This window comes from Rhipicephalus sanguineus, unplaced genomic scaffold (assembly GCF_013339695.2).
Source record: "Rhipicephalus sanguineus isolate Rsan-2018 unplaced genomic scaffold, BIME_Rsan_1.4 Seq1100, whole genome shotgun sequence".
NCBI lineage: Eukaryota > Metazoa > Arthropoda > Arachnida > Ixodida > Ixodidae > Rhipicephalus > Rhipicephalus sanguineus.
Window position 1 is genome coordinate 24,234 of NW_023614321.1, and position 10,179 is coordinate 34,412.

Genomic DNA, 10,179 nt, shown 5'->3' on the forward strand with positions numbered 1-10,179 from the left:
GGCCTGGCAAATACTTTAAGCATATCATATCAGGAAGAGAGGGGGATGTGCGTCAGTGACACATCGGTGCAGCTTCGGAGGCAGAAACTCATTTTCTTGATTAGTTTTTTTGAAGTGTAATCACGTTAATGACAATGCATCCTTCTTTACAACCTCTACCATAGCAGCACGTCTTTTTCGCGATCTCACATTTCACCCCCGCACCACATCTCGCCTAGGTTAGACCACGCCTATAAAGTCAAACAAATTTTTTGTCACACTGAAAAATACTGGAATTCACCTCTCGCACTATCAATAGGTCAATGGAATTCACTTCCATCTAGCATTGCCACCATCAACGATCATCAGTTTTTCCAGTTAGCACTCCACTCGTTTCTGAGCGTGATAACACTTTTTAATCAATCATTTTCATTGTATTTTGTACCCCATGTTTCATTGATTGTGTTCATCTCAGAAACTGTACAAACGTGAAAATTATCATCTTGACGCTATCGTTATTTGTAAATCTTGTTTTTTTGCATTGCATGTATGTTTATTTTTCAATTGCTGTATGCCTGAATTATCTTTACGTTATCGTTATTTGTGAACTGTCGTTTTTGCATTGTATTTGTAATATTTTTTTTCAATTGCTGTATGCCTTAATTACGTTATCGTTATTTGTGAACTGTCGTTTTTACATTGTACTTGTAATATTTACTTTTCAATTGCTGTATACCTGAATTATCTTTACGTTATCGTTATTTGTGAACTGTCGTTTCTGCAGTGTATCTATAATATTTCTTTTTCAATAGCTGTATGGCTGAATTATCTTTATGTTATAGTTATTTGTGAACTGTCGTTTTCGCATTGCATTAATGGTATCACTTTTTAAATTGCTGTATGCACGAATTGCGATTGTATCCTTCACTTTTAGTTAATCTCCCCTCCCCCCCTATGTAATGCCCTCTGGGCCCTTAGGCGTGCTTCGTAGCAGTCGATGAAATCCTTGAAAACCCTGCAATTTCAGAATGGCATTTTCAATGTCTTGAATAACCTGGAATGTGCTTGAATTTCGTCAATACCCTTTTGTTCAGCCAGTTTTCAGCAGTTGCTTTTTGAATATGCCTGTGCAAATACTCAATTGCATATCAGGGTGGTTGAATTTGCTTCGACATTAATTTATAGTTTGGAAGTATCTAAAACAAACGAAAAACACGTAGCCCGCCTAAAAAATGGTTTCACTGCGGAACACGGCTGCTGTGCTGTGAAACCAGCTTGGTAAGGGAAATCGGTACCGCCATGAAGTCGCACCTCTATACTTCAATCATTTCTATACTTCAATGAATTTTCTTTTTTTAAGAGCATCTTATGAGGGTTAAGTATGGCATATTTGAAGGCAAGCGATTTTAGCACATATAACTTGCATCCTGCTACTATTTCAATTTGCTTCCAAATTATGACAGTTATTGCCATTTGCTTCGAGCTGAGAAAGTTACACTTGCACGAATGTGCCTGCTTTGGCTTGTGTGCAGTTGCTATGAACCCTGTTAATGTATCCAAAGAAATAAAATAAATGTCTGCTCTTTTTGTATATACTTGCTAGCGTAGCCTGAAATAAAGCCAGATGAAAGTAGCGCCCGTGCTATCTCGTTCTTGTGAGTGTCATGTCTTGCGATAAAATTTTTCTGGGAACACTATGGTGGTTGCTTTTATGTTTGTACTCTCAAAAGAAGCACAGTCAATGTGTAAAAACTGCCACAATCCAGGAACACTATTGCACATTCTAATTACGTGCCCACATATCAAATGCAGAGACAAACATTTCGTCGAACTGTGTCAAATGCAACAACCCTTGCACCCAATCTTTCTGGGGACGATCCACTTGTGCCTCTGGCAAATGTCATTAACTTTTTAAACAAAGTAGGCTATCTCAGTAGACTGAGTAATGCAAGTTTTGCTCCTTTACTACAGACTCATTTTTAATACCTTGCTTTTGGCATGGCATAACCCGAATTGCATTTGCACAACAAAGTAACAGCTTTTGTTTTCATGATTTATGTAACAGCGGGCTGCTTGCAACAAGGTTTGCTCGCACCTATCTGATTGCCCAGCCTTGCTTCATACAGTCCAGAATATCAAGTGTTTAATTAAGAAACCGGTTCCTCAAAGCCAAGTAACAGTTTACTAGAAAAATCTAACACCACACTTTTCATGAGAGAAATTTAACATGTGCTGATGTGATGGAGGCAGACAAATACAAACATGGCAGTGCATTTGTTGGAAATCCGGTACTCGCAGATCACCAGATGGCTTGGTTGAATGAAAATTTTTTTAATAAGTTGAGAAACATTTTCGCACAAAATAGCACATGTACTCAAGTTCGTTGCATGGAAGGACGCACAGCATCAGTCGAACTGGCACTCAGATGCGCACAATCTCACAGTCGCACGAATGAGCCCACACTACTGAGACAATCTCGCCACCACTCATCTCTGGCCACTGTATCAGTGATAGAAGCGACCGTTTGCTTTTTGGAGCATATCCTGAAGCAGGGAAAATGCTGCTTTGAAGCAGAAATGAGTGTTTTTAAAGCACATGGCAAAATAATTCATTAAAAGTATTGCACATACAATATTCACTGCTAATTGCCAGAAACATAATTATGCAAATGGATGGTTATTCAAGATAGGTAAGATGAGCTATATATTTAAAATGCCAGTACTCGTTGCAAAATCTACATAATACCGATAAAACTGAACACCAAAATATAAAAGTAAGCACAATCACATATAAAAGTCACTAAACAAGCAGTTTATAAAAAATACGAGGTCAAATCAACCTGTTATTTTCATACTTCACCAAAGTTACCAACACTCAAAATTAAAAAAAAAACGAATAAATGAGCTAGCACTTAAGATGTCAGTTCTTGTGGCATAAATTAGGTAGAAGCTGATAAAGCAATAAATGCAAGTCACACGTCACATTCATAACAGCAGCAGTTATTGCAGTGAACTCTGATTTGTACAAATTACAGAATTACAGAATTTTTTTTCAAAATCAATTGCATTTCACAGTTTTGACTCGATATATGCTGTGCCCAATACTGCTCCCTATTCTAGTGAATATTAAGTTTGGTGAACTTTCAGGTGAGTGAACTATTTCCTTGGGTCCCTTGAAGTTCACTCAAGTGAGAGTTCACTGTAGTCAGTATGATACTGAATTAATGTCACACATTTCAGCAAATTGTCTCCTTGTCAGGTAAAAACATATAGTTAAATGAGATATATATTTATAATACTAGTATGCAGCGAGTATAGCAGCGGCATACTGGAATGATAGCATAATGCTTGTTTTTTGTTTTGTTTAGGCTCGCTGAATGATCACGCGGTCAAAATCCATTGTTTTCAGTTTCCTAGCGCCGTTTCGGAGCAGTTACTAACAAAAATTACTGTTTGGAGTAGCATGGAGCAGCACTTATCCTTTGGAGCAGCACTTCCATCACTGCTGTATGCTGATCGTCGCACACAAGAAAGGTGGTGCTAGCTATCTTATGACAAAACAGCTAAACTCTCCGCCACGTTGCAAGCAGTGATTACGGTGCTTGGCTGCAGACTCGGTGAAGGTTCAATCCCCGCTGCGATGGTCGCATTCCAGTGGAGGCAATATTTTAGAGGCCCTTGTACTGTCCGATGTCAGAGCATGTTAAGGAACGCCCCATGGTCTAAATTTCCGGAGCCCTCCATTATGGCATCTCATAATTATGTGGTGATTTGGGGATGTAAAAAACCCAGGTATTATTGGTATTACAAAATAGTCAAGTTATTTTTTTGCACCTCAAGTATTCCTGCAGGTCAGGTGCCCGGAGGCCAAAAAACATTCCTGTCTGACTTCCGTGCAGACACGTGTGGTAATTTGCAAGTATAGTGCCGACACGATACATTTGACTCACGTTCTGCAGGAGTTTTTGATTCTTCTTGAAATCTAGGAACGCGAACTCAGCCACAGTCTTTCCGAATCCCCACTCGACCGCCTGGCGAACAGTGCTCATGTGCCTATTGAAATATGCTTGCGGCCGTGTGAGGGTGGCTCCAGCATAAGGCTTCATTAGTAGAGGACGCAGCGGATATGCAGGGCCACCATATATCTCATATGAGTAGCCCTGTGATAACCTTTCCAGCTTCTCGTATAATCCACTGAGAGGGAAGAGGCCTGCAAAGAAGGGAGAAAAATAGACAACTTCCTTCAAACACATTTCTTTTTCAACATGTTATTTGCAGTGTAATGTTGGAGTGATATGTAACAAAACATATGAATAACTTTAGATTACCCTATGCGGTGCAGATGACTTCCATAAACAAAAAAACAAAGGTCTGTTTGGGCCTTGCAGAGACCCAGGCTCCAGACACTAAATCAAAAGTTTATGCTACTTTATGGTGATTGTACGTAACACAGTCTCAACACTCATAGAACTGTTGAGTTCTAATATGAAAGTAAGTTTAAACAAATAGAGCACACGACTAACAAAGTGTGCCTGTACCCTATAGTCTTAAAACTGGTCTGTACAATACCTATCTAGGTGCGCATGTAATCTCATAAATACTTGTTGCCGAGAAATATTGAGCAGAAATAAAGGTACGGTAAGGTAGAACATAAAGTTAGTGTCAATTTAATAGCACGTATGAAAGAAATGCGATTGCATTATCGTGCAGAGATTAGGCACTGCCACATTTAAGCAGCTATTGACTATTAGTCTAGTCACCATTTCCATTAGAAGTGGCACAGGCGTCTCATCTGAAAAGTGTGCACAAGATGAATACTGGCTGACAGCAAATCAGAGCAGTGGAAACATTCTCAATGTTTCAACATGCTGGCTTACATTAGAAAAGGTTTTCAGCAAAGTATCATCGGGGGAAGACATGCTGGGTATCAAACTTGGGGTTCGAGTATCATGACACATAGCCACAGGTCCTGAGTACAAATTCAGCCAATAGGACATTTCAGTTATGCTTGTTTATTTCTTAGTAAAGACCACTTGCGTTTCTATTGACCTTAACACTAGGGTCACTGGGCCATTCCATGCGCTATCCGCACACCCGCCCTGCAACCTCCCGCTCGCAAGCGGGGGGTGAGAGACTGGAACAGCACCAAGGTTTCTCCAACGCGTAAATTTGGTTCCGTTCTGCTGCTCTTCCGTTCTTTCACCCCTCGCTTGCGGGCAGCATGTGTCCTGCCACGTGCGGTGCGAGTGTGCGGATAGCGCATGGAACGGCCCTTAGTGCTGAAAGAAAAAAAAGGGAAACTAGGGAAGAGGAGTTAGCACTCGCATAACTCCTCTTCCCTCCCTTTTCTTGTCGCTTCGCACTATGTCAATATAGTGTTTTGTTCAATAGAAAGTACGAACCGACTAGCCCAACAGAAAATACTTCTGACACCACTTGCCAGCTACCTTTACTGGAATTCACAGTTGTGCACTTGCCACAACCTTTGTACTGACTCAATGGACCATTCTTTTGGGCTGGTTATGCTAACACAGTACATAATAAAGAAAACGGCGACACAACAGCCCCAAACACAGTCAAAAGATGGAGTTTTTTTGTGCACTAGCTTTTGCATGTTTCACAGTGCAACAGTTCGTGCAAACAATTATGACACAAAACAGTATCAAAAGGCTATAAAATAGGATGTGTTCAGGGCATGCAGGGTCACTTTTTCAGTCACTCATGCATTCTAATAAATGGCATGCACCAGTCTTGTTTCCACGTGTATTAGCAAAGCAATAAAAACGTGTTATACTGGTGACACACGGGTACTTCTGATCACGATTGGGTACGACCGGGATGGAAATTCCTGACCATGATTCGTTCCCTTTCTGCAAGTGACAGAAGGGAGCAAATGAAACTTGGAAAGTATTATCCCGGTCGTGCTTAACTGCAATCAGCAGGGAACATTGTGACACTGGTATTGGTAACTGTAATACTTCAACAAACAGCATGATAAATGAAGGCACACTGACCGGCGTCATGCTTGTGCCCTGCATATGGCCCATCAAGCTGGCACACAATTGCATTTCCACACATAATGGACTGACACTTCACAGAGTGCTGCCTTTTATGGCCTGAGAAGTGCATGCGCTGGTTGACTGCAGGGCGGCAAATGGGCCTCGCCGTGCCGTTCACGAAGCCTCAACAGTTGTGCAGGGGTGCACCTCTGTTGTACACAGCCTGTGAAGACAAGAAAACATACATCACAATCTTGCATATGCCCTTCAGGTGCAATGTTCCACACATGTGGATGCAATGTTTTTGCCACTTCTTTGGACTAGTCTTTTGTCTGCTCACCCTTCTTTGTAGTCGTCCATTTTTAGCGCTTATTCTTTCAGTAATCATGGACAGCCAACTAGCCGAACAGTCCGTTCGGCCAAAGTAAGGAAAGATATATTTCGCATAGGACGAACTAAACTTTCTGCACAGTTAATGTGTTTTTCATTGTCCTTAATGTGCTGCATATGACTGTAGCCCACCACTTCGGCGAAGGCAGCACGATACTAGACTACCGACTTTACATGCCGCGTTCTAAGGGCAACATGAAAATTATTTTTCTTTGCACAAAATGAACACAACAAAAAACAAATGCATTTTGATCAAACAGCTTCATCTCTTTTCTGTAAATATGGAACATGACTGACAGCAAGATAATTAACATTTATTTACACACTATTTCATCATCATCATCATCATAATTTATTGACCCTTAAAGGCCCCTCATGGGGCATTACATAAGGGGGGGGGGTAACAATAGGTAACCACGGGTCACAAGGTTACATGACATAAATACTGTTGGAAAAACAAGAAAAAATACAGTAAGGGGGGAAAAAGCAAGAAAAACAATAAAACAAAAGATGAAAATGAGAAGGCAGGTATAAACGCGCAAAGAACAGGGATACTACTCGGCCTCCTGATAGTGGTGCTCTAACAATAAATCTTTAAATTTCACACAGTTTACCTCACTAACAATACCGTCAGGAAGTACATTCCAGTCCGATATGGCAGTCGGTAGAAATGATTTGTTGAAGGCGTTAGTTGAACCATGAATGCGTTGAACACTGTGACAATTAAAAAGACGTCGTGATGATCTCATGGGCGGCAGGATTGGGCTCTCGCGTAAGTGAGGAAAGTTATAATACAGCTTATGGAAAAGGCAAAGACTTGCTATTTTGCGACGGGATGCCAAAGGGGTTAGACCAATCGAACTTTTGATGTTAGTGACGCTCAATCTAGAATCATATGTGGAAGTTATAAAACGAGCAGCTCGATTTTGTATTGCCTCCAACGCCTCGATTAGGTACTCTTGATGGGGGTTCCAGATTGGGGATGCGTATTCAAGTTTGGTGCGTATAAAAGTTCGTATGCCATTAGTTTTAACTGTGGGCGAAGCAAATGTGAGTGATCGTCTGATGAACCTAGTGATCTAGAAACGCTTGCAGAAAGTAACGTGCTTAGACCAATTTAGATTATCTGTTATTTCTACGCCGAGATACCTATAAGATTCCACCTGTTGTAGAGCGGTATTGTTTATCGTGTATGGGAAGTGTAGATGAGATTTCTTACGGGACACGTGCATAAACTTACATTTTGATACGTTTAACTGCATGAGCCAGGTCGAGCACCAGTTTTGAATTAAGGTTAAATCATCCTGCAGCAATTCCTGATCGTTAATAGTAGAGATAGACGTCAGACTCTGCCCAGGCGGCGCTGCGAAAAACACCGCCACCAGCGCCCTCATCGTAGCCCTGGCCCTAACTGGGTAGTGCAAAGAGAGCCGCCCGCAAGCGAATGTGCATAGGCCGCAATATAACCCTCCTCTTTCGTTGGTGTCGAGGCGCGGTTTCCTGAAAATCAAGGACCTGGAAAGCTTCTTCCGCCAATCCACGCTTCAGAAACAAAGGAAGCTGATCAAAGCGAACTGCGAGTACAACAAAATAAGTTTTAGTTATTCCCGCGCGCTGCAACTCGCAAGTACAAGCGAGCATCACACGACACCGAGTTCGAGGCAAGCCCTCCGACATCCGTTCTCTAGAGCCTAAATGCGTTAAAATCGGGTATATACGTATGCCACAGCGATAAAGTACCTACATACACAATCAATTTACTTAGCTATGCATCTTACGATCAGCGGTACAAAACTCGGTTCATCAGGGGCCAATGGCCCCGGCGATTTTCGCCTTTTCAGATGCATTCTCCCTTAATTCATCTCTCGCTTCCTGTGCATTGGAGTGTTTTATTACGCATCCTCAAATGGTCTCTTGATGGTCGTCTTCCGTTTGTATGTACTGCAAATGGGGATACGTGCGTGTCCACTTTCGCGGGGTACAACCAAAGGCAAAACCGTGGCCTCCGAGATAGCTACGGCAACCGCGGAGGACACGGGCGAAACAAACCTGAAGGGGGTCACGACCAACATTCTGCGATTTACTTGTATGACGCACGTGGTGTTAGCTAGTTAGAACCAGAACTCTGAGCCTTCAAAATGTACATACGTCTGCGATGCTGTGTTGTGACGACCAACTCGTCGCGGTGTGCGTATCACGCGTCTCCAATCTGCCTCTAGCTGCTCACTTCGTGTAACACGACAAGCACCGCGGTCAGAGCCTCTGCTGAGCTTCATAGTCAAGGTTACCACGGTTTTGCATCAGGGCTACGCAAAACAACAGCAGAGCCACACATTCATGCCACCGGCTGTGGAGAACGCGGGTACTTCGCTTACCGAACACGCTCGCAACGGCCCGTATCCAGCGCTCTCGCCTTTCTTCTTCGTACGACAACTATGGAAATCGGTAAAACTGAACGTTGTTTTTCAGTCTTTTACGTCCGTGGCAACTCACAACGCAACAGTGCGTCTTTTGCGGAGTTTCTTCGTAGCGTGCGGAGGGCTCTCGTCTGCTGCTGTTTTCGCCGTCGTTCAGGCGAATTATCCAGCAAGCACTTCACGACGGTTCGGTGGCGCGTCCGACTAGCGGAGAGCAATTCACAGCTCTCGTTCTGAGTGCCAAATGCGCGAACACACGCGACATTAAGCTCAATCGTTGTTTCGCACTCGCTAGTTGCACCTGGTCCCATAGCAAACTATGCGAGAGAGTCGGTCTATGCACTACTCAATACTTCTCCGACAGGTGGCGCCACACATCTTGGAAACTCCAGAGTCTGACGTCTATACATCGGTAGACACCGCAATCATCCGCGAACAAACAAATGGTTGATGAAATTTGAGCAGGAAGATCACTGATGAGGATTAGGAACAGAAGCGGGCCAAGAACAGAGCCCTGTGGGACTCCGGAGATAACGTTAGTGGCGGCAGATGGCCTTCGATGACGGTGTACTGGGAGCGATCAGTTAAAAAACAGTGAATCCATGACAATATCAGCGGATCGATTCAAAGGCAAGACAGTTTAATCATGAGACGCTGGTGAGGGACGCGGTCAAAAGCCTTAGAAAAATCGAGGTAAATGACATCGGTTGCAAAGGATGAGTCTAGGTTTAAGTGCAAGTCAGTCGAGAATTCAACAAGTTGAGATTCACACGAAAAGCCGGACCGAAATCCGTGTTGGTTCGGGAAGGAAAAAACGCCAGGCCTGCGCTGAAACCGCAGCACAGTCACAGCGAAAGCTGGAAGAGCGGCGTTTCTAGAGCCCGTTATAAGCTCTCTTGGGGCTACAATACAAGTACACTAGAAAGGTACCCACTACGCCATAAATCACACTTTTTGTGAAGTTGGGAAGCACCTACTAAGCCATTATTCGTCATTCAGCGGAGAAGCGAGGCACCAGCTACACGTCTGTAAAGCATTATGTGCACTTTGTTGGCACGACGACTGATGACGATGAAGAATTATGACTCAGCCCTTTGTAATGGGTTGGAAGCTTCAAACGGCCCACCAGTTATGTAATTTGCATTGGGTGACGCCCGGTCGCTATTTCCCTCTCCCGTCATGCTGTATAACATACGTTGACGTGGGAGAGAGACGGGGGGGGGGGGGCGAAGAACTTTACTGAGACCCCGAGGAAATGCATCATGCGCTTATGGACTTCCTTGGCCACCAATACAAGTGCACTAGCGAGGAACCCACTACGCTATAAATCATTGTAATTTTACTGAGACCCCGAGGAAATGGATCATGCGCTTATGGACTTCCTTGGCCACCAAT

The 10,179-nt window shown here is 43.2% G+C and overlaps 1 protein-coding gene across 1 annotated transcript; it reads right to left on the bottom strand.

Annotated features, from left to right (window-relative positions):
* Positions 1-3,793: 3,793 nt before the first annotated feature.
* On the bottom strand, positions 3,794-6,211 carry LOC119376142 (uncharacterized). Its single transcript, XM_049411365.1, has 2 exons — positions 5,993-6,211; positions 3,794-4,188 (listed from the first exon to the last, which is right to left on the bottom strand). The coding sequence occupies exons 1-2, from the start codon at positions 6,105-6,107 to the stop codon at positions 3,794-3,796; spliced, it is 510 nt and encodes a 169-aa protein (XP_049267322.1). The 5' UTR covers positions 6,108-6,211.
* Between the last annotated feature and the right edge of the window lie 3,968 nt (positions 6,212-10,179).

What these genes read in the sequence shown, in the direction of transcription:
- LOC119376142 (XM_049411365.1), bottom strand. Translation starts at nt 6,107, where the DNA reads ATGCACTTCTCAGGCCATAAAAGGCAGCACTCTGTGAAGTGTCAGTCC. An exon ending in AGGGCACAAGCATGACGCCG is followed by an intron (nt 4,189 to 5,992) that starts GTCAGTGTGCCT and finishes CCTTCTTTGCAG; the next exon opens with GCCTCTTCCCTCTCAGTGGA.